At 36.8% G+C, this 26,102-nt stretch overlaps 1 protein-coding gene across 6 annotated transcripts; it reads right to left on the reverse strand.

The window, feature by feature from the left end:
• On the reverse strand, window positions 1-23,973 carry LOC126918029 (protein PALS2). Of its 6 annotated transcripts, none has more exons than XM_050725579.1 (8): window positions 23,529-23,972; window positions 16,733-16,848; window positions 5,985-6,281; window positions 4,507-4,743; window positions 2,783-3,257; window positions 2,305-2,639; window positions 1,596-1,670; window positions 1-854 (listed from the first exon to the last, which is right to left on the reverse strand). In XM_050725579.1, the coding sequence occupies exons 1-8, from the start codon at window positions 23,632-23,634 to the stop codon at window positions 678-680; spliced, it is 1,818 nt and encodes a 605-aa protein (XP_050581536.1). In that variant the 5' UTR covers window positions 23,635-23,972; the 3' UTR covers window positions 1-677. The 6 variants fall into 6 exon arrangements, with proteins under 6 accessions (XP_050581536.1, XP_050581538.1, XP_050581539.1 ...); XM_050725581.1 differs by lacking the exon at window positions 23,529-23,972 and adding an exon at window positions 19,395-19,976; XM_050725582.1 differs by lacking the exon at window positions 1,596-1,670 and having other exon boundaries at window positions 23,529-23,973.
• Between the last annotated feature and the right edge of the window lie 2,129 nt (window positions 23,974-26,102).

Raw genomic sequence — 26,102 nt, forward strand, 5'->3', positions numbered from 1 at the left:
TTAAAACTTTTTAACTACTATAATTGAAATCAAAATTCATATGCTTCTTTTCTAATTTTCTTATTATTTTCTTGTATCTTTTAACGGTATTTTTGTAGATTTCTAATGAATATATGTTATTAACGAGCGAAATTTAGGAGGCGAACGGATCGTTTCGTAAACCTAAAACAAAGTAACGTAAATGCTACACGATTGTACTTGCTGGAAACGTAGCATCGTAAAGCGAGATACTATCTCTTCTTGGCCTTCATAGCCCCGAGTATTTTTCTAATCATAAGTAGAAGAAGAATGCGGGTGTTCGAAATTTGTTGCTTTCGTTTCGGAGACTCCGCGCTCGATGAAAGAAACTTACGTCCCGCTTCTTCTTTACCCGATTCGAGTGCGTCATTTCGCTTAAAAGTATTTATACATTTGATGGAGACAATATACACAACACACTAGAACTCTGTATACACATAATACAACCATAAAATTGTTCCATTGCACGACGATACGATGCTATAAATATACTAACGATGCACTCGACATCAAGTTTGCCAAGCATAAGTATATTAAAGACGCCATCGCGTGTTCCACAGAAAATAATGCAATAATTTGTTATTTTGCACGATACTGTAGACCGGAATTGGATCATCTGTTCTGAAACTACTTGTTCCCTCAGGTAGCCTAAATGGTGTTTAATAAATCCAGTTCACCGGAACCCATTGGTGTTCGGTGGCTAAGGCGTCTAACGCGGCGATCACCTGTCTAAATGTATTGTCGAAGTCTTCGTTCACGATCACCAGGTCGATATATTTCTCGTAGGCACGCTGTAAAGCCGCGGATTCTTCCAACGTTGCTTTCAGATCGTCCTCCTGGTTAGTGAAAAGCAAACTATAATTTAGCTGCACTTTGTAAAGTTTGAGAAAGATTAAGTTTTGATTGCATTTAGTTCAAGTGTGTTTGTTGATGGTGATTCTTTCTAATTGGAAGATTGAATATTAGAAAGATTGTAGCTTCCATACTATGCCTTGAATATATTTATTCTTTGTTTTGCATTAAGTCGCCACATAAGTCCTAACCACCAGAGTGGATCTTCTATAAATTCCATTTATAAATGCCTCTTTTATAAAAATTTTTTGGATTTATCATTAAAAGAAGGATATATTTTATTGCATTTGTTATGTATTGTAATGTCTGAAAAAAATGAAAATTTTGATACTGGATTTGTCATCATGGGAACATTCTGAATGTCTGATTACTATGCGATTAATGAACATATTTCTTTCCTATTTTCTGTGAGTTTCAGAAGCACAGTTTATATTGATTTAGGAGGTAGTAATGTTATATCTACCACAATATTGCTAACTTATTTATATGATCGAAGAGGCGGACAAACTCTATGCAGCAACCTAATGTCACTAATAAACTACATTTTAAAATTAATGCATTGTCAATAAATTGCATTTAGATATTATATAAATTACAATTTTTCTTTGAATGTTACGTGATTCTGTATAGTGGTACATTTCAAACAATAATACTACACACCTACAAGCAATTACATTACGATAAAAGAAAAAAAAAATACAATGAATATGCATGCAAATACAAACCTCGTACAAGGAAGCAAGAGATTCCAACGTCCTGGCTCTTCTCGAGCTGTACCTGATGGAACTCTGGCGGTCAAACTAGCAAAGCCAACATCAAATACATACGAAAGATTAAATAAAGAACGCTACGCCAATCAAGAGAAGGAAGTTATACAATAGGTAATATGTGAAAATATTCGATATCAATCTAAATGGAGTATAAAGAGTAATTGGTATTTGGAATTTTATGGAAGAAGAATTTCGTGGAAAAGAAACCAATCATTGAGTCATTGTAATCAAACAAAAGTGCATGCAATACATTTATAATAGGCAAATTACACGCATTTACACGACGACGGTAGACTGGCAGGCAGAGATTCGGAAGGTTGCATCGTAAAATATTTGATGGCTATGTTTATTTGAAACGCGGCCTGTGCCGTCGATATATGTTTCTTCTTTATACAAATTTCGCGCATCGAATCGTTCCATTTCAAATGGATTTCTTATTTCTCGTACGCGAAATTCGAATATGTTTTCAAAAAATAATAAATATTTAAATCATTCTGTAAATGTTTAAATATATTGTATTCGTATAAATATATTTACTTGATAAAAATGTCATTTTAACGAGTAGTTGTAAAACTCGATTAACAAAACTTGAGTAACATTAACCAGTAGTTTCAATAATTAAAAAAATAGAAAGGGCAGTGATATATAATAGCAGCGTAATTACCGTCAAGTTCCGACTGCTCGTTCCAGTTGACCTCGCCAAATCATATAACCATTTCAATTGTTCCATTCCTGGCGCCGCTATGAAGATGACATAGGGCATAAATTCCGTGCTGTTGTGAAGTATTTTCAGAGCAGCTGGACTACAGTCCAGAACGCACATTTTGCCAGCTCTGATTAACTCCCTCACGGAATCCAACTTTGTACCATACAAATGCCCACCGTGTTCTCCATACTCAAGGTATCGATGCTCTCTAATATCCGTTTCCATGGACTCGCGGTCGGTAAACCAATAACTTTTGCCATCTTCCTCGAGTACTCTGGGTGGTCGTGAGGTATCTATAAATATATGACTTCTATGAATCACAATATTATAATCCTAATTTGTAACTGTTAACAGTAGAAGAGAATGGTATTTTCCCATCAATTTTGTTTGTCATTCTCGTCAAGATCCCACGACACACAAAAATTATGACACTTACACGGAACAATGGTGCCGAACTTCTCAGGGTCGCTATTTATCAGCCTATTCTTCAGCGTCCTGCGACCAACTCCTCTTGGGCCGACTAAAGCCAAGGTCTTACGTCTAAATGGCGGCATCCTGGCCACTTCTTCGTACAATAGCAGTTCCGCACTGTCAAATTCACCGTTGGACTTCGATTGGTACATTTTCCTTTTCTTCTTTTTAGAGATCTTAGTCCCACAGATGCTAATTTTGTGTACAAAATCCGCTTCCGGTGGCACGAATGCTTTCCTTCGTTCTTCCAGTTCCAGCGACGGAATTAGACCTGGCGGACCTAGACCCTCGCCCTCGACTCGCCGAGCTTGCCACCAATTTGGGTCTGCTTGGTCTACAATTTGTAGTACGTCACCTTTCTGGAATGGAAGTCCAATCTCTACGCACGGTAACAGAGTGTCTTCCGATGGATCGTAGTCGAACAACGCTCTCATGTAACACTGTAATGTGAAAACAAATTCGAGATTTCAGGAGAGAGACGTGGTAGAAGGACTGCGGATTTTTATGTATTTGTAAGAAATTTAAAGATGCAAAAATGCATACAATGTTTTATAATGTACAAAAACGTATAAAATAATGAAAGTATAGTGTTTGTTAAAATATTTAGTAGGTGAAACAAATGCTTGGCCAGATTTTACTTTCTCGTTTCTTTTTATAATGATATGAATTAGTATAAATATTCTCAATTTAACGATGAGTTCTATCTTCTCTTTTCTTTAATAGGAGAACAGTTTTAAAATTCAATACACTGAGTAATTCTTCTTTAATTATAAATTTTCTTATTTGATTTGGGGATTAAATATATGCTTTTGCTATCTATCTATTCTTGAATATTTGCAATATATTTATTATTATAACATAAATTATTTTGTTAGCTTTTACTAAATTCCTTCGATTTAGCATATAATTTTAAAAATTAACGTATCTGTACGTAGATGATTGTTTTTTCTAGTAATAATAGTATGTAGTTCTCTAGAATTTCATCCATTCATACTTTTTATCCACCTATGTTTTATTCTTGTCTTCAAAACATAAGGCTTTTAAGCTCCGATGTTTTCCTTCACATAATTCTTATCTATTTCCATTCCTAAAACCTTTCACGTTTTTGAAAAAATTGATATTACAGGATATATAAACAATGTGCGAGCTATTCGCAAGTGTTCTTCGACGGATTGAGTTTCCCATTCTCGATCCACATTATCATTTATTTACACACGAAATACAGAGCTACCGCCAGATATAAAGAGTTATTACAATTCATGTTTCCAGTAATGATTTTTATATTTAGAACACGATTTTGACAGCATATTCTGTTCAACCTTTTGGACAAATTCCATCAGTGAAATAGTAAAATTTTATAGTCTAAATCCAATCGTGTTAAAGAGACCTCTTGTCGGAAGGTGGAAATCGTAACCACGTATCTCATATAGACGCCATTAAATTGAATCGTAAAGATTCTAAGAGGTCGATTAAACATATTTTTGTACCTCCATACTTTCATGCTTTTAATAGAAGCAATCTTCTTTTCAAGAAGGTGGCCTTTCAAAAATTTTATTTTTACTTTCCTTTTAAATTTCCACCTTATTCGTGGTGTAAATTCAATTTAGATTTATACCATATGAATTCAGATAGAGGAATTTAAAATTAGCCAACTTGAACCAAATCGAAAGTTAAATTATCTTCACTTACCGTAGATTTTACGGGTCGATTGCCATCAGAAGCGATTCCAGGTGCAAGTTTCAGCGACAAATTCTCCTTCGCCTCGTGAATGGCTTCCTGAAGCTCCTCAGGGTTGTGAACTTCCTTCCCGTTCACTTCGAGGATTACCTCGCCGGTTCTCAGGAGTCCCTGGCGGGCAGCAGTGCTTCCGCCTAAGATCCTGGCGATGATCAAATTTCCGGATTCGTCGACCTGCACCGTCAGACCCTGTACAAAGACGTACCAGTGAAAATAAACTCGCCTGTTCCCGTTGAATGCAACCAGGTTTGCTATTTAGTACATTTAGAGAACAATCGACGATTCTCTATGTCCGTTCCATTTTTGTTGTTACATTCTTGCGGTGTTGCTTGTTTGAGAAGACCTACTGTTTCCATTTTAGCGTAAAAGTATAAACGAACATTGATGGAAGGGCATCATGCAATATCGCGGCTTTGTGCACTTGTTTGTCGAGAATACCTTTTGCTGACAATGAGAGAAAATAGCGAATGTTGAAATAGACTGTGGTTTAGCATACAGAGAATTCACCGGGTCCCAAGGATGTTTTGGATGGTTTTTAACACATGGAATCGACTTCAGGATAATGTAAAGATCGTATCGCTAATGCGCCATTTGTCTCTTTGCGAAAGAGAAGCCTTAGCTTCCAAGAACTTAATTATAAACGTGTGTCAGTGCTGGTGCAATTTTATTACAAAAACTTTTGGAATGCAGAAGGTTAAGAGCAGCATAAGGAAGAATAATGTATTATGTTTCTGTTAAAATGTTTTCTTCGCTTGGTATAAAGCTTGGAACAACGTGCCAGATTCATCGAAGAGGCCACGTGGCCTCGAATCAGCATCGCGCGGATAATAAACGTTTCCGAATTATTTATGAACTGCGAGTGGCATTTCCGTCTTTTCTTCGTTCGAGCGTGTTAAATCCGATTCAGAATGGGAATTCTCTCACGTGACGGAATGGTAAACCTCTAAAACTAGAGCCACGAACGAGAAAGTCGGCGCGAACGATTATATTTCTTTGTTGATTGCTCGACGTGCCTTCTCGTCAGCCGCTTTCTTCACCAACGAAACAAACCGTCAAACACAGAAGCTAAACATCCTTTAACACCCTGAACTCTTGAAACCTTTACAAAGATTTCCAAATATTCAAAGATATATTTCTAAGACTTTGAGCTATAAAAATTATTTGATTATTTGGAAAAGCGTCAAACGTTCATATCTATCTATTCATATTTTCCGTTAATTGTATTTCAATTCATCTTTTCTGTTAATTGTTAAAAGCCACAAACATTACACAGAGTGATCCAGTCGTCATAGTACAATCAACAAAGATTTCATATGAAAATTTTAAAATTTATTTTCGTCGGTCCTTTTCGATTGCATAATGATCACTGGGACATTGTGTTCCTTCATTAATTCTAGAATTCAAGAATTCTATCATGAAAGAATTTTTACCAGAGGTTCGTTAGGTTGCCTCCTAAGTCCAACCATCCTGACAGCTTCTGTCCTCTCGTTGGTAGGCATCGTCAGTTGCGATGGTTCCGGCTTCGATGGCGCTTCCTTTCGTTCGACGACCGCGTCGTGCGTCTCTAGAAGGGCTTTTAGATGCGAGCTTCTTAATAATCGTACGAGTTCGCGCGCGTTCTCGTCTCTGGAGGAGCGGAGCGCGTGACACACCTCGTCGACGATGTCACAAATGGACGAGCATACCGGTTCCACATGAAGCGGAGGATCCTCCAAACGCTCCTGGACCTGCAACAGTCACGCCACGATGTCTGTCAGGTTTCCATGGGAACTGGTTTTTGTTCAAGTCGTCCTCGTTCGTCCTACTAACTCGACCGGCAACTTTTAGAATCTCTCAGTCAAGATTAGATTCCTTCCTTTTGATATTTTTCTTTGGCATGTTTTAGCTCACCTGGTAAATTTAGTTATTAAGTTTAGTTATTTGATCGAGCAATTATTTTCGAAGATTTGAAAATTATGCTTTTATAGATATAGTGATAGCATAGGAATTTGATTATCGATGATTGAACTATATTAAAATAAAATTACTGCAATGATACGAAGCTAACGTATTGTTGCGCAGAGGTTTACAGAATGAATCGATCATCATCGACGAAATAATAAGTCCCTAGAGCCCATCGAGGGCATCGAGCGCTCCTCGAACTCCTTTCTGGGCTACGTAGTAGCGTATGGCCAAAGCCACAAACAGTGAACGGCTTAGTCGTCGTCAGTTGTGAAAGTCGAAACGGGTTTCCGCATCAAATTCACCGTACGAGGAACCTTGGTTACTCTTGGTCCCCTCGTACAACCCGAGAGAAACGAAGGTTTTTACTCCTCACTTGAATCAACAATGTTACGCGTGATATCAAAGATGTTTCAATGCTTTCTCTATATTTATCGAACAAATTCTTTTCGTAAATGTGAAGATTTCATAGAAGACAGTAATGTATTAGATTCAATTTATTTTTTGATCGATTAAAATCGCAAGCATTTTTTGCTGACTTATCACCTAAGAGCGTGAAATTATCATTGCGCAACGATGACCCTGTGTCAACGAGGTTTGATTGGATTAGTGTCGAACCACATAAGGCTAGTGTACTCCACATTGAACCAGCCAATGCAACGTTACAACAATGAAAGAGTAATTACGAAAGTAGGTCATTCACAGTGTTTCAGAGCCACCTTTAAGAATACTTGATACCTGAACGCTACGACGGAAAATGCCGAGCAACGAATAATCATGCACCTCTTAGAATAATTTCTTTAAAAAACAGATTGAAAGACAAAATTATATTCCAATTAATGGAATCAAAAGAGATATATCACGCAAATACTCAACTATAATAAAGGGCAAGTGGAATTGTGTTTAAAAATATTACGAAAAATTCAGGTGTCAGTCATTATTAGCCAAATTGATCAGATAAGATTAATTCTTTGAGACAAATAGCTATTTTTCGACAACCACTTAATATTAGTATAAAAAATTATTGTTATCTTTCATTTTAACGCTAAATAAATGCGAAGTGATATTTCGAGAAAAATTATAAAAACGATCGAGCATATCTGGATTAATCGAACAAGATCAGATGAAAAATTCTCCTCTCGTTTGAAAGACCAACGCGAATCGTTCGTCTATGGAAATTGTTTCACGAAGCCGTTGAAGTCGATGTTCCTCACCGTCAGTATGATTCATCGTCGAATCATTCGCGTCGATACATGTGCATCGCAGATGCACGATGTCGATTCAACGATTTTGTTGCAGCATCGATTATACGAATTGCAACATGGCATAAGTTTCCGTATGTAAAATATCGTACATTTTGGAAAAGGAGCATCAAAAGGAAGTAATGAATCTTCGATCTAGGCCTCTCTGCCCACGCGACTTGTATGTACACGCAACAATAAATCAACTCACGACGCGAGAGACATCAAAGAACACGGTCGAAGTTATGTTTTGGTTGAAACCTAAGAAAACAGTGTGTGATTTATCGAGAATCGTGTGCGTACGTCGAAATTTGAGGGATTGCTTTCATTAACGCATGCTAGAAAGTTCGATTACCTTACGAATTACTAATTTGCACACAAACGTTAACTTCGTATTTGGGTAAGCGATTCCAACTCTATTTTCGAGAATACAAATACTGTTTTTAGAAAATCAACCTTGCTACGTTTTAAAAAGATTATTATTTATCAAATCAGTTGTATCTTTTCCACATGAAAAGATATGTCAAATAATAAAAGTTAACTTTTTCATTTTCTTTAAGTCTTTTTCGACTAAATTGTATTCTTGCATGCACCTTTATAACAGACTTATATTTGTTCATAAGCTCGTGAAAATTAAAAATGAAACGTAGTTATTTTTATATAATTTGGAGAGATAATCGAAGCAAAAAAGAAGTAACTAGCAATTAGTTGTGAGTAGCAAATAAAATTAGAATGCCACGTTACGTGGAACGAAGAATCGAGGTATTTCTCCATATGTCGCAAGATTGTAATTGTCGTGGGCACGAATTATACCGTATTTATAATGAAAACGACGGTAGAACAGCTGGCGTTCAACGAACGTTGTAGCCTATAATGAATTCTTCTGTTCTTCCGTGACGTCCCTGAAAAACCTCTCACGAAACAAACACAGGATTATTGCGCTTCAAGAACAAACAGCAACTCGCTCATTACACATATCAATAACTAAACGTTTCATTACTACTACGATCCAAACGATTGTGTGGCAATTCCGTGTCCTTCTTACTTCCTTTGTTATCCCTCGTTTTGAAATTTTTCAAACGAAAATCAAATAAATCACACCTTCGTACAGTAAATGTCGCAATTCTAAACGATACTATAGTTCGAATGACTTGCAAGAAAAATGTTAAACGACGTTCACTTACTGCTACAAAAACAAAATAAAGAATGCAGTAACTCTTCTTCAGAAAGCAATTTGAAATTCTACCTTATCTATTTCCAAGAGATTACACAGTAAGTGGAATAATACCTTTCTTTAAGAGAATTAGAAGACTTCTCCAAATTTTGTTTTTTCGCTCACATCAAGAAATTGCGCGGCCTTTCCTTAACAAGATCGTCGAACGATTCTGAATTCCACCAAGTTCCGTTCCTCCAAAAAATGAAGCAAAGCACAACGAATGGTTCAAAATATGAATGGACAACAGTACCTCTCTGCTCCCCTTCTTCTAGAAATTACACAGGAAGTAGAATAATACCTTCCCCAAAACAGAATCATCAATCCACTAAAAACTCCACCGTTATCTTTAAATTGCCTTTGTTCAAAAACTGATACGAATGATATTAACAATTGATAAACGAAACACGTCTAATGTATGAAAATACAGAGATCATAGTACTCTCTTAAGATCGAGCTACTCTCAACCTCAAGATCCACGGCCACAGACGCCAAGAGGGGCCAACGGTCAACTAATTGCGCTTTCTCCCGATCTCACGTGTCAGCAGCAACAGTCTTCCACTCATCCACCTTCTCCATCTATCCACATTTCTACCCCAAACTCACCACCGCCCCACCAAAACGACGAAACGAGCTTCCTCAAAGATTTCTTCGCAGGAATCCTAACTTACACTAGAAGCCTGGAGAAATACCGAGGCAGAGGTCGCCTGTCTCCGTTAGGTAGGACGCAGTACTCTGGAGAACGAGCTGGCCGCCGTCCTGGAACTGGAGTTCGCCGTATCGATCGGCCAGTGCCGTGAGGGTGCACTCACGCGGCGACAACCGACGGGGTAAACGGCCACGGGAGAACCTGGCGAGGGGTTTCCACAAGGGATAAACGCGACTTGGACAACACGCACAACGTGTGTGTTGCTTAGGTAAGCGGCGTCAGAAAACTGCCGCGCCTACTGACGTTTCTTTCGCCCCCACCTTCGTCAGGCGGCCAGCCTGAAACAGGTGGGGGCCCTTCTTCGGATGGTATGCAACACTCCGCTACGTTCGATGCAGGGCCGTCTACGTGCGTGCTTTAGACCCCATTCTACTAGATTTTCCATAAATGGATGATTTGGAATTTTGAAAATCGATGGTAGTTTTCCATTTAGAAGCTTATTTGGGTAATTGTGATTTTGGCAACCGTTCAGAAGCAGCTACATTCGTCAACTGGGGGAAAAGAGGAAAGCGATGTTAAAAATATTGCTTTTGATTTATCTTGGAATTTACTGTTATTTATAGGTTCTGCTTGTGTCACATAAATTAGTCTGTGAAAGTGAGCCATTTGTTTGTTGAGAATTGGACATTGATTACTTGGGTAGGAAAATTGAGAAGTCTATAAAACGTAATTTTAGATATATCTTGTTCAGGTCTTAGAATTTTCTTACTCTTTTTTTTATTACTGAATATATGTAAGATGGGTTTGATCTGAAATTGTTACAAAAGGATTAAGGATTACAGCGAAACGAGGTCAATTAACAATACCAATTGTTGTGGAAAAGTTCGTGGCAAAATTAGAATTTTGATAGGTAGTAGGCATGTATGTTGCTATTTTGATATTTTCGAATTTTCAAATTCTTTTCTTATTAGTTGACACCTGATTGATAGTCTTATAATAAAGTTTCAATGCAATGACATAGGGTTAATTACCAATTGTCACCTTTTATAATATATCAAACGACTGAATAAAGGAAGTCTATCTATTGATTGAATTAACTCTATCAGATTTAAAGTTAAAGGGTACCCTCTTAAATTCGACGACCTTACGATTGACAGTAATCTCACTAATTACGCGTATAGAGTTAGAAATCGACGATTTTAGGATTAAAGTAAGTTGGTCATGTTGCACTAGCTGGTTACACGATAATATTATTATCTAGCTAGTATCATTGTCGGAACTTCCAACGTTTCTTTCGACACGGGAAAGCGGCGATGTTTAAACGGAGTGCCAACGTGTAAACGAGAACGTGCCTCGTTGCGAGGAATGTTAAATATCCTAGCTACTTTATCTAGAAGAGGTAGAGGGGTATTCCTCTTACTACTCGAGCATTCCAATTGCGTACATTATTCCTGCGTGAAAGTACACATACACACAAACTCCTAACTTTCGTTTTATTCTTGTCCTTGGACATATTTAGCTACGAGATGTCCGAGTTTGCTTTTGTCAATGATGGGAATTTATAACGTATGTACGTGTCGTTGATTTGAAAAATTACGCAATTCGATCACAATTGAATCGATGAATATAATGTCGTGGCAAAAAAGAAACGCTGGCAGTCATCGACACCGATCGGTTTGTCGATCTTGCGACACAGGTAGACCCTTCTCGAGATACTCAATAATCCGTTACGCGATACAACGGGATCGTATGACTCTAGTGTTAAAGACAGCTATTGCTACGGCAACATTAGCGAGTCTCGGTGTAATGAATAATTAGGAAAGTTTCACTTTTGAAGTAATTCTTCTTTCCGGTACCTTTATTAAATATTCTTTTAATTTTAAAATCTTTAAAACTTTTTAACTGATCCTTAATCTTTGATTATTGGCAGGGCAAAATCTAGCTCCGAAAGTTTACATAAGAAACATATACCTTATATCGTTTCATAACAAAATTAATGTCAAATAATTGTAATATATTCTATAATCGATTCATCATCAATTGTAATATATTTTACAATCGATTAAATTCATCATTTTGAGTTACGAATGTTTTTTTCGGAAAGTTTCTAATTTTTCTTTCATCGTATATACATATACATGTCACAATCATTGTTCCAAAAATATACCAACAAAATTGTATTCCAGATTTCCACCCTCTCAAATTGTACTAAAACGACATCGCAAACTAAAAACGCATGGTGCATAACTTTTCCAGTTACGTTCCTGTCACTTACACGTGCGTCAATGTCGCATACGCGTGTTCTCCGCTCGTCCCTTCGCGCGATTACAAAGCCGGTTGAAATTACATCGTAATCCGTGTGTGTACACGAGCGCACGCGACGTGACACTGCCTCACGATTTCTGCGAGAGCAGTCATAAGCGATGACTCGGTCGCTGAAGTTCGAGCTTGGGTCAATTACGCCGGATATCAGAGAAGCCGCGGCAACGATTTGTCAATTAACATACTCGGATTATTTACGAGGCATGATTCGCCAGTGGTTTCCGGCGCCGCTGGCGCGCGACCGTCTGATTCACGGTTTGTCTCGCTCGCTTCTTCCCTTCGCAGGAAACGCCTTTGTTCCCAAGGAGGACCCTCGCGGTTTCCGCTTTTCGGTGGACTGTCCACGGGATGGCTTTGTAAGGTGCACGTTCGAGACCAGGATGAATGGGACGGAGGAAAAAGAACGGAAGTGGAGTTTGTCATTAGTAATACAAAGGTTAGGGTAGTTGGTACAGGGGTGGAAGATTAATGAGACCTTCTTTCCGTAAACTGTGATGTTACTTTTCAGTTAAGATTCTTTTCTGCTAGAATTTATAGATTTATCTGCGTAAAAGCTATAAAATTTAGAAATGTTAGACAAGAGAGATGAGATGGAAAGAAAGATCGAAAGTTCTGTTTGTTATTAGTGGAATATCGTAATATACGAAGTGTCCGATTTTATTATATAGATTCCTGAATCTTTCTTTTCTTTTTCAATCAAATTGGTGGCTTTGATTTCTTTATAAATACCATTTTATAATGAATACTACAGTAATTTTGTATCTCGAGTTTTATCAAATTCATAAGGATTGACAAGATTTACTCAGTTTCTGTTTTGCACGTACTCCTCGAGCACGACGTTATTAACTCTATTAATGGGAATTTTCCTATTACTCAGGCGACGTCTCAGCCTAATTAAACCTAACCACGTTCAGCTGAGTCATTAAGATACTCCCAAGATAAATTAGCAATTTTAGAATATACGAAAATAAAAATACCTGGAGGAGAGATACCACGAGAAAATCAAACTTCTCACACCTCTCTTAAATCCTTCCTTCCAACAGTTCCACATCAGCCATCAAATTTACCAAGGTTGTTTGGTGACCGGTTTTTACGGTTTTCAACGAAACCAGTAACACCATATCGCATCTGTCAACGTTTGCTATTGTTGTCTTGAACCGAGCCGGAAACGAACACCGGCTTCTTAACGACTTTTCGACACCAGACGAAACTTCTACCTGCTGATCCTGAAGAACAGGATGGAATGTGGGCCCAGCAGGTGCGGTAAGTTATATATATATACGTGTGGATGGGCACTAACGTTTCGCAGGAAAGCCACGGATGCGTGCAGTTGATCGGGAACAAGATAATTCGAACGGTTTTGGGTCACGAGCCAGCAACCAACTTTGAGACTTTACAGATACGTTAAACTTCAAAGATCTTTTACGCCATCATTTTGGAATATTTTTAGAGACCTAAAGTCAAAGTTCTTCTTTTTTATAATTCTAAGAATTTCAAGAAACTGCTCGACCTGTTGGACGGCTTCCAATAAAAAGATGCTCGAGTCTTCCAACTGCACTTCTTTCTCTGTGTAGAACATTGAATTATTGAACGTTTCTTAACTCTCCGTAGATACAGTGAATCATTGGCAAAGTAACTAAAGTTCTATCAAATTTTTTATTAAATTGTTTTATTGAAAACAGATTTGATTCAACAAATAGTTGTATAATTTAATAAAAACCTAAGCTATCTACGAAATGTGAAAAAATATATTTTACGGAACATTAAATATCTTTAAGATTATAACCGAAGATATAAAATGATCCTAAAAACTCGATAGTAATGAATGCATTCTATAAATAAAGAAGCTCGAGGTGTAATTAAAAATATACGCAGACGTATCATAGTTGTTACGTAATGGATCAGAGAAGAGGTGACGTACGTAGTCACGTCACACTGCTGAATTTATACCAATCGGCGGATAGTAATATTTTCACTTGAAGAGCCCAAGTTGTTCCATGGTTCGACGGGAAATGTATGTCACGACCAAAATAATGCGGCTGTTTCACGCAGCCATAGTGCAAGCGGCGTGTAAAAAGAAGTTGCGTACAAGACTTGTTTTGAAAATTTCATTGGTCGAACCGAGTGTTCTGACGTTTTCGAGTTCCAGCGTCGCGCATTCCTGCGCTACGGGATCTTTGCGGTTAGCGTCTCTTAAATTCCGTAGGAATTGCTCGGTTAGTGGAAACGTTGGCTCATTTTTGCACGAGAAGAGTTGAAAAATAGTATAAGAATTAAAAATACTATTTGTGTTTTAAAAACCTAGTTTTAATTGTTGATGAATGTAGCAATTGAAATTAATGTATTGTAATCGAAGAGACTGAGAATGATTAGAACAAATAGTCTGTTGCGAATTTTTATAGAAATTAACTGTGTTATATGTATTTCTAGAATGATTCATTCATTCTGATTCATTCATTCTAATGATTTACTACAGATCGTAATTCCCAAAAACGTACTGGTCGTGTTGAATATCGGAATACGAGGTGATAAAATTATATTCGCTGTCACCAGATCATTTTCTAACCAATGTTACGTGCACAACCAAGTCCGGATATTTTCAATCGTAGCGACACTAGTTTGGATAGCTAGAAATGTGCGAATTAAGTCTTAGAAGATTTATGCGTCTTCGTGTGGTATATCGAGTTCATAGTCGATTTATTGCTTTGAATTCAGGTAGCCGTTGTTAGATGAGATTGTTTGAGAATGTCTGGCGTAACATTCATAAATTATAGCGAAAGGTTTTCAGCGTCTGAATTTCTTGTTTTACAAAACAGAAAGTGGCCATTACAAGTTGAATGAATGGATTGAATGTCAACGATGGGAAATAAAAATTTGTATAATAGCGCTGAGTGTTGGATGTGAGAACGAATAGTATTTTGAAGAATAGAATACAGTCGTGGAAAGTGTTTTGTTCACTGACAGGAAGCTTTCGTAATATAAGAATACTATACATCGCAGTGGAACAGAAAGCTGAAACCAAAAGTTGAGAGAAATAGGCAAGTGAAAAGGTGTTCATTTATTACAGTTTTGATGGTGAAGCTGTAATGAAACTGGAAACGAAAACGAGCGGCGACACGGTCAACGAAGCGTATTTATGTACCGTGAAAATGACATAGATGACGTTTTTACTAAACAGCAAAAAAGCACGTAAAACTATTAACCTCTTCAGAAACGAATTTATTTAAAATTAGAAAACGATCATTATTTCTCATTTTTCTGAGAAAAGAAATGTACGCTATTGAACACATACGCGGCAAGTGGGTTTTCAGGTTAACTATTTGTAAAGCGATTTCCTCCGTCAAGGGAATATTTATGACTTAAATTAAAGAAAAAGTAAATACAAAACATATATACAAAACATATATACTTCCGTTCACAACAGATATATTGGATCACAATTTTATACGAATACAGAATTTCAACCAATTGTTTCAACCAATTTCCAATTGTTTCTTTAATAATTTAGATTAATTATTATATTTTGTATGAAAATAAATGTTCCGATACTTCTTTATTCCTAATCTCCAAGAGATTAGAAAAATAACACTTTTATTAAGAAGATTAAAGGAAACATCAAAAGTCTAAATAAATGAAAAATCGGGAAGAAAAACTTTGAGAAGGCATAGAAACAAATAAACGTACCCAAAGGTTAAGTATCCAGCTATACAGAATACCAAATGTTAAAGGAGTTAAACAAAGCTCGGTAATCGATCAATAAAAGACAGAATAGTAACAGACTAAACAAGCCAGCTAGCCCACGAGTAAGTATATCTTTCCTATTTTTACGAACGAGCTAAGAAACCGATCCCAAACGAGTATCGAGCGTGGAAGGAACGAGTTCAACGACATTGGAAGATTTTTACCGACCTCGGCAAGGGGACTCGCGGCTGGCTGCGTTACGTTTTCCATTTCACGGCGTTGCATTCGTACGGGGATTTCACGGCGGACGAGGCACTCTCTCGTAAATGACGGTCTCTTTCTCGTAAAATCGAGCGTAGTAAACACGTGGCACGTGCATGTGTCTCGAAACCATCTGCCCTCAGCGCGCATGATCCAACGACGCACGCTATTGTTTATTTCGCCGCTGCCAAAAATAATACACACACGCGCGAATAATGATTGCAATTAACCCGATTCGATATATGCTGAAAAAATTCTATGCTCAAGCAAGTGGCAATTGACAATCTAACAAATAAGCTATCGATTACGAGCCTGTAATAGTTGCGCTCATTGATCTTCATTTACTACGAATGAGAAAACAAAATCATCATCCTGTTGTAACAAAACTAAACTTCTTCGTTCTATTCTAGTGAACTGCAAATTAGCCGGTAGTGCGAATAAACAATGATTGATAACAGGAAACGATTATAACAAACTGTCAGTTCGGTTCACAGTTGTAAAAGAGAAGATATCGCGGTCATGCTTCCCTACAATATTAGATATTTCGAAACAACATCTTTAATTTTAATTACTTTCAATGGAATATCGCTTGAAAGTTGTTTCCTTTCGACGTAGGAAACGTCCACCTGCATTACATCCAGGCAAACTAACCTCATTTTTTTTATTTATCAACGAGATTTAAACCAACTTAGAATTTATTTTCTAATATACGTTATTGTAATAACACAATATAAATGGAGAAGATTTCTAAATTCCCGAATTCTTCGTATTACAAAAGTTTATCATCGTAACTGGATACAAAATGGGAGGATAATGATGTAATACAGGAGACAGAAAAGATCACTAGCATGAAGACACGCGTTTACTCACCTTCACTAGAGACGTGACCACAGGGCTATCCAGGAGGCCTTTGAGGAAGAGCAGATCCGTGTCGTCAGCCACCTTGCCCAGCTCCTCCAGGTTGTCGCGTACGTGCATGAAGGCGGCTGGAACAGTGATCAGGCACTTTTCCATAACACCGTGCTACGTGGACGTGCGCGAAGGGCAACGACACTACCGGCACGAGCGTCGAGGGTGCAAAAGAGCGACGCGAGGGGATGCCGGGTGTGGCCATTCGATGGATCAATATTGGGGCAGCCACAGGTGGCTGGAGTTAAAGCATGAGACACTTTGGTGGAAAAATCGAAAAGCGAGAAGTCGAGTAAGTGTTGATGCGAAAGAAAGTATTATTCACGTAGAGGTAAAATTTTTAAATGGTTACCTTTAGACCGCGAATATTTATGCATTTGTGGAAAGTTGAAGTATACAAAAATATGCAAAATGCATATAATATGGTAAATTGTTTTAAGTACTATAGTACTGTAGTATATGGTACCTTTATAGTGGTTATAATATTTATATAATATTGAGTTATAATATTATTTTTATAGAAATGTGAATTTGAATTAGTATAACTGAAATTATTCCCGTTTATATATATCAGATATATTTTCGCCTAAAACACTATGTATTATTTGAGCAAACATTGTAATTTTGCGAATATTCCATTCCACGATATAATAGTATTAATTTAGAAATAAACAGCACATACATATTTTACATGAGTTATGAAAACAAAATGTTCTGATTTATATGTTCACCAGTGCGTGTATATTATTTCGTATATGCAGTTCACATGCCAGTAGAATAAAAATAAATAATAGAAAGAAAATAAATAATAAATTTAACAACTTGGGAAAATATGTTTTTGCAAGATTCATAATTTGATCGAGATCAAAATAGTAATGAAATAATGTTGGGTATTAGTTTTCAGAATATAAACTCAAAGGTTATGTATTTTATATTAAAAATTTAAGTTTTTGTCAAGATTTTAGCGAGTACTTCCTTTATGAATGTGAATGAATACCAGACTTTTCAAAACATACGACTTATTTGTGATAGAGTTACTGCTGAACTTATTCTTCCAGATTTCAGAACCTAATTAATCAAGGGCCGATAATTAACCGAATCTCAATTTCAAGTATGATGTTCGTCAATCTAGTTTGTACAATCTTGAGTCAAACATAGTCTGTTTGGATTCGAAAGAAATTTGAAGCAAGCTCAAGGACCAAAGAATCATCTTACTGATAACAATGGTTTCCAGCTGGTGCCAATTAGCGTTGAATCTATTCACAAGTACCAGGACTAATTAGAGTCATAGTCAGACTTCGACCTACCTTTTCACTCTCGTTCGACCTTACTTCGTCGAACAATTTTCAACACGAGACAACGTTTAGCGTAATTATGAATGAGATAAAGCCTTTTTACTATTTCAAATACAGAATACAAAAAGAATACTCTATTGTTTAATTGTCAATATTAATAGCCAAAAAAGAGTTTAAATCAAACATTACAAATCGTTCGTAATGTATTTGGAAATGTGACGTCTCCCCATGAAAAACGTCTTGGAATCACAATTTATTTTATAAATTATTTTAATAAAATTTATTTATTTTAATAAAAGCAGCGACACAAGATGTTTTGCTAAAAATATCTCTTATCTTCGCAAACATATTCTGTTACAAAGTTAAATCATACAATTTTCTAAAATTATCTCATTTGCAATTACATTACATCCCTTAGAACACATTTATCATAAAGGGTAGTTTGTCGAACTAGTTGTATCTTTATAATTTATGACGTTTAATTATCGAAGACGAGACGAGGCCTTCTCCAGGTTCGAGTGGTTCTGATAAATAGTGATTGGCCACTTGAATGTACGATGATAAGCGATGTCGACGATGGGACGTTTGCATGATAAATGCGTGTAGTTACACGAAGCTATCGAACTACGAGTGCATAGAGCCATACTATGACGATCGCGTATCGTCTTTCCAGAACGCCTCGACCTATTTCTCGCCTGGTTTACAGCCGAAGGAAAAAGTTCTTAAACCAGTCTGTCCGTGTGTATACGGGCGAAACGAAACGCTGGTTTGACGATACGTTATACAAGCAACTGCAAATCTTTAACTTTAATACGAGACTATATAAAGAAAATTATATCCTCTATTTGAAGAAAAATATGATCGTGCCAAATTTAGTATAATTTTTTACCATATTTTTTTATTTGAGATTGTCTAACTTCAGTATTGGATCAGAAAATGATCCACTCGCTCGTTCTGATTGATTTTGTGCATGAAACAGAAGTGCAGAAGAATTAGGAAGAGAAGAATATTTAAATACACTTAGAATTGCGTCAATTTTTTCGAACCTTCTCTATTTTAGATTATTGAACTCTTTGGGAATTTTAATTAATTTCAATTAAAAAGAAGAAACGACGTTGCAAAAGGGCATTCAAATTTGTTAAAAACCAAAGCGATGCACATAAACATGGAGGAATAATACGAGATAATAAAATACGAAAAGTTTGTTGGCGGAATTCTGATGGAGGACGGGAAGGAAATATTTCTTCTGAACGTTACATTAGAAAAATTTTCAATGGAATTCTTTCAATGTAGAACCAAACAAATCTAAACTAACATCGTAGCTTTACCATTTTCTATTTGATAGAGTTTGGTGCCATTCACAGCATCGATGCTGGCTAACAGCCGGCGATCTTCTATCTTCTCCTTTCTTCCGAAGAAAACCATTTTGACGTTTCTTCTTACACGACTATGTAAACTCTTATATAAGAAATCTTTAATACATCAACAAATCACATTTTCGCTTTCTTCTCCGTTTCACATTTTACATTCTCATCGTCATATCTAACGTCACGTCTCGTTGACATCACTAAACGCCAGACACCATAAGCAAGTACGATTATTCTCACATTCCTGCACTGTCAAACAACGAAACAAGAAATCTCTTCTTTAGGAGTCTGTATCTACTGAATCCTATCACAACGTTGTTAAAAAGTGGAACAGTTTCAATCACCATAACTCAATTATCACCGAACTATCCATCTCACTATCAACAATCATTGTTCTTTGTAACACGCATTCTCACGCGATCGTTGATCTTTCGGGAAGCCACGTTCCTTTCGGTAGCCAAGCCAGTGTTTGTCAAGGCAGAGCAAACAAGAGAATTTTCTTCGAAGACGTAGGAAGCGTGCACACTGGTCCGTTCCGCGGCAACACGTCACGGTGAATGGAAACTCCGTGTTACACCTGCTTGGGGCCCTAGGCCCCTGCCAGGAGACTAAAAGCGACACCCTGTGGAAGTGATGGAACACAACGAAGTTAGAAGAACATTCGCGCCGCGCCGCGCTGCTCCCTTCGAGCTCAGGAAATTCGTGACGCTCTTTAAGGGCATCCTGACTACATCAAAGTGCTCTTTCTTTTGCCACGGAAACATCTTTAACGGCCGATGCTTTCGAGTATTTTTTTCAAATCAAATAGTACGAGCATATGGAGCTGGTAGTTTTTAAATAGTTATTTGTGATTCGTCGTGGCTGATTGATTCTCGAGGAATTCTTTTTTCCTTTCCTTTTAAAATGACGGATGTCGATAGTAGGTTGAAACTGTTGAAACGTGGGGTTGCGTTGCAAGGTGCAAGCAGGAAACAGGTTACTTATTCGGACCGAAGATTGTTGAATGTAGGATAGTCTATGGTTTAATTAAAAGTTTCGTTCAAGTTTTAGTTGCTTTCTATTATAATTGAGAAGAATTGACCTCTGCTTTTAGTAAGATTTCGTTAGTGTTAGTTGTTCGTTGTCGTAATTGAGGAAAATGATTCTTGCTTATGGCGTGACCTTTTAAAAGTTTTGTGAAAGGCTTGAATGATCTTTATTTCATTATGTCTCGTTTCATTTGTCAAAGTTATTTCACACATTCACACACACATAACCCTGAGGATTTCGCACAATAACGAACCTCACAAGTTGATTTTCTTTTAGGATTTTGACGATTGATACCATCAGAATGGTTCAGCTGGTTACGTTACGAAGTTTTTAAGCTATCAAAGCAAATTTCAAATCTAATTGAAGTTTCACTTGGCAAATCTCATTCACCAAATAGCGCCACTTGTGAATCGAATTTCACATATCCATAGGTTTCCACTCGAGAAGAATCACACTTTATTATTTACATGATTTAGTCGTTTGAGCTACACACTCTATGACAAAAGACGCTGGGGCGCTTTAAAAACAGAACGTGAATTGTATAGTCTACGAAGATTGTCGCGATGCGTGTTGTCGTCGCCGAAGAACGATTGAAACTGCCGTTTCTAAAATTTCGTCGGGGAACGAGCGCATCAAAAGGAGAGGAAAGCTATTCTTATTTTTCCAGACAAACCAAAGCGAGAGAACACGAGAAAGAGAGGAGCGTACGAGGAAAAGGAAAGAACCACCGGGTAACTGCCCGCGAGAATCCGAGCACGTTGATGAAGGGTCCAGAAACGAACCAGCTGATCTCCGGAGGAAGGAAATCATTCTTCATGGATGTAACGAAAAAAATCGACCGTCACAGGGCTCGTGTCTCATTTTAGATAATTTCATTGTACAATTTGTCGCGATTATTCACCCTTTTTTCTTTTTTACATTATTTTTTGTTCGATTTGACTTCGCGAAGAGTTGACTTCGAAATAACTTTACGATGAGTGGAGGAATTTTGTTGTAACCGGAAAACACGTTTTTGGTCTTTTGGATTTTTGAAATATTTGAAAATTTTTTAATTTATTAGTAATTTTTCTTCTAGCACATTTTTGTCTTTGATGGAACGTTAGTCTCTTGTTTATGTTATTTTCGGTTCAATTATTTTAAAGTATTAGTTGATTCTGTTGAAAAATTATCTTATAATCAGGGGAATTGAAACTCAATGATTTTCTTAGGTTCTTTAGATAGATATTTATGAAAGTTTTAGATTATACTTTTCCATTGGATTTTTATCAAGGTGAAATACTAAGGTTATTTAGAATATTTTACGCGAGATACTTCTGAGTCGATTAAACGTTTTATCGTGAACAGATGTTCAACGTAACCCACCGATCGTGCAAATCGTGATTTTATTAACGTTTATTTTGTCCCACACTAGAGAAATACACAGGCTCCGGACCAGGGATCTGAAACTGCTTTCAATCAGGATGGCCGTAAGGTGTAGACGGAAACCATTTGCTCCATCGAAATTACAAAACGGAAGTAACTATGAATTCGATATTAGAAGTTATAGCCTGGAATCCATGAAGATTTTTAATAAACTTCTCATGAGGCAGCTCAAATTTAAAATCGTACATACGATACAAGTTAAATATAAAATTCTTGGAAAGTACATGAAAAAGATCGCTTTTACGATAGAGATAATAGTATAACAGAAAAACAGTTCAACGAAAGTAAGAAGCTTTCGTGGAAAGCTTAAGAAAAGCAGGAGGAATGAGTCTGAACACACAAGATTTTTAAAAAGATTCTTAAATCCGTGAAAATAAAGAGCGAATAAAATTTGAATTTTGAAAATTGTCCTGGCTGAAGATTGTAAATTTAGAAGAATTTGGATTTCGTGATGATGTTACTATATTATACATGATCATTGAAATTAGTATTCATTCAAGGTCCTAAATAATATAGCTGGCTTTGTTATGGGTTTTATCGATCGTCCGAGTTCTCTTCTTGAGAGCACGCGTTAATATCGACCGTCTCTTTGTTGTAATTTTTCCATGACGTCGTGAATTTCATTTCGGCGTTTCAAAGATGTGAAATATTCGTGAAATTGAAAATTTTGAAAAATATTGGTATCAAATCGAGATATCTGATTTAACTTGTAAGTCGCGAAGGAAAGATAATAAAGATAAATTAATACTCATTAAGTCGAATTCGAGCTATTCAAAAAGTCATAATATATATCTGAAATGATCCAATTAACAGGTTATTCTAGCATTTTTCAGAAATGAAGTAGATAAAGAATTTAATGTAAAAGTATTTGCAAATTTGTTCCAAAACTTGATCACCACGTCAATGTGATACTAAATCCCTGTGAGACGTGTCTGAACCGCAATGTGAAAAACTGGAACGTAAGTCAGCATCGATGGTGCTTCCACTGAAATCACGTTAAATTTAACAGGATCACAGACATTTTATGTCAGAGGAGGAAGAATCTTCGAAGAATGGTAAACGAAAGTTATAAAGAAGGAAAAGTTCGTAGAAGTCGGATGAAACGGTTCAATCAATATCCTCCATCCGTACAAATCAAGATCCAGAGAACTGTCAAGAATTCAAAGTGACGAGTGGAATCTATCGAAAGTTTTGGGGAGACTTGATAAGACGAGACTTTAGAAATTCTACGAAAGTCGAGCAGCAAAGTACAAGATCTTTAGATCTTTAAAAAGTTTGCGGCTATTTCGTTAATTAGATATTTAAATTCAGATTCTATTTAACGCAAGATTAGAATTACAAAGATTAAATTACAAGTTTCTTAAGATAAGTTTACATTTTTTAATTCAAGTTCAGATATAAATCACTAGTGCAAATTCAAACTTTCTTTTACATTCAAATTCGAATTTTCAATTCGAAATTTTCAATTTTCTAGACCTCGATATAAATGGCGGGAGAACTAATCGAAACCCACTTCGATAACAGAGGTGAGTAAATCAAACGGTTCGTGTAGTCAATAAAACGTTACTCGACTCAGTTCAATCTCTCCAATCTCGGACAGTTCAATCTACAATCCGTTCTATACTCGAACAATTTCAAACTTACCGGAAGTGGATTTCAAGTGCGGCAGTTCCTTCTTAGGAATGATCGAGGGTAGTTTCGAACACCCACAAATGTCCTCGATATCCATCATCGACTTGCTATTCTTCATCCTGGTGGACGATAGTGGAATGTGGTTTCAGGTGACGCCAATCGGCATCACGATCAGCATGGATCCCAGCCTCGAGTATTCCACTGACAGGATCGAACTTCCGTTTGCCCAAATTCCCGATTCACCGGCGACTTTGTCATTCTCCCTGTCACTCTTCCTCTCGAATGTTCCACGTGTTGTCCACGTCCTCCCGTCAATTGATCTACGTTTGACGCGAAGTCAAAATGGCAGTCGAAGATCTCGTGATCTATTCATAGATCACCGGTAATGGTCTGTGATCGTGGTAGCGTCGAAGAGAACGAACGAACGAGGAAGACCGCAACGGGACCTATAAGCCCGCGCTCTGTTCGTGTCCGGTACTTATAGCATGTTGCGCGGGGGGTGGGTTTTTGCACCCTCTCTCTCGCTCCGCTTACACGATTTTGCGACTCGTGGCAACGAGTGCCGCGTGCGTTCGGATCGATCGATAGTAAACGCGCCCACGGAAGGGTAGAAATATTCTGGATTACGGCGTCATACAACTTACAACAACAACATACAAAACAAACGCCTTGACGATCGTCTTTTTAAACCAAAAGATAGATATTTTTTTAAATAGCGGGGAAATTATGTTTGCATCTTCTATTATTGGAGATATGAAGTTTGGAGCTTTTATTAGAACGTTTCTTGGTGAACTTATAGTTTCTGATTGAATTTGAAGTTTTAGATCAAAGTTCGTACATCTAAACTATTTTATAGTACGACGAATAAACTGTAATTAGTTATGACGTGCGAACCGTTGACAAGCCACGTTGAACAGCTTCGTATAAATTATAAAATTGAGAAATTGCAGATGTTTAAGCATCTTTTCTTCATTCGGATCAATAGGATAGAATTATTGCGTTAAAAAATTGTTTTCCTTCTTTTTATTGTCGATTGTATATTATAGTAATATTCAACATTAATCGTAACACCTTGTAACCGTCCTGAATGTGAATCTACCAGTGATATGTCATAACTATATTTGGCATATATCGCAGGATCCGAATGACGAAGAAAATGACTAAAGAGCTATGTGAAGAAAGAAAGATAATGTATAGCGACCTAATAAGGTCGTTTTATTCTTTCATTTTTGTTCTTTTATTTCATTGTTGTAACTGATATCTGATGCTATAAGTTGATACCGGATTGTTTAGTGCGTTTTATTGTATTTCATGTAGATTGTGAAAGTTGAACCGTGTCCAATTTCGTATCGATCAATGAAATTATTTTACCCGATCGCGACAAAGATATGACCATTTTGTGGGATTCGAACTTGATTAGGGAGTTTATTAAATGAATTGTATCTTAGATCGATAAGGAACTCATTGTCACGAAAATATATCGACTTATGAACAAATATTCTCTATAGAAGAAAACTTATCAGATGAATATCGTTTATTATATTTCGAATATATCGGAACATTGATTAAATACAGGATATAGATGTCGCATTATGTGAGCACGGACTAAATACAGAATAGATCTATTATTATATAGGGACTTTGTGTTTCACGTTCTGTAATACCGACCTTGAGAAAAGGAGTGTTTCTTACGCCCTCCGTGATTTGCTACGGCGAATATGGGAATTACATCATATTCTAGTAAATTCTATACTAGAGACATCTAGCGAGATTAGTCGAGAATTAAAACGCTTCGAGATATTACAGTTGCATATTTACAGGCGTTTGAGTATCTAATTTTATTGGATAGCGTTATCACATTCTTCGTTATCAACGAGGGGTGACGCTACTGACTTGATAAATGAGATCTGATTATATACATATACATTAGATGTTATTGCCATATCTGTTATGCTATTTTGAATATTACAACATTGTTGACACTTTACATGCAAGAATAAACTTTTCCGTTCTGAATCAGATTTATCATAAATTTAAAAAATCTTTAAACATCTGTGAACTGTTAATTTTTGGTTTCTGGTACTTTTATACCTTCTCGTTGTATAATCAATGCAACTTTATTTTTGCTAAAAATTATCGTTTATACATTGTTTACTGTTTAGTTTTATTATACTCCTGCTTGATGACAGTGTAACTATAGTATATTTAAATCATAAATTTGTAAATTATGTCTTATAAAAGAATCGAATATGAATTTTGTTTTACAGATTCATACAGGGTTTTACAGGAAAATATGTATGGTCTGTACCAATATTTCAGTTTATCCTTGTCTATCTATAAGTTCGTTAATTGATTGTTTCTACTCGAAAGCGTATAGTTTAGTTGATTCGTGTTTGAAATATCTCTCAGTTGAATCTTATCACGACCCCGCTCGAAATACCGGAACAATGGGCATTCAGCAAAGATTGGCTGATTAGGTTCGTCGAGGTCGACGATATAAGCGGCTTGTTTCCGGCTCTCTTCCGAGTCTCGTCACGCTCCCTGTCAAACGAAAGATGCGTCTGTACTCCGCGGACCTACCTAGCA

The sequence above is a fragment of the Bombus affinis genome, chromosome 6, assembly GCF_024516045.1.
Source record: "Bombus affinis isolate iyBomAffi1 chromosome 6, iyBomAffi1.2, whole genome shotgun sequence".
In the NCBI taxonomy this organism is placed as follows: domain Eukaryota; kingdom Metazoa; phylum Arthropoda; class Insecta; order Hymenoptera; family Apidae; genus Bombus; species Bombus affinis.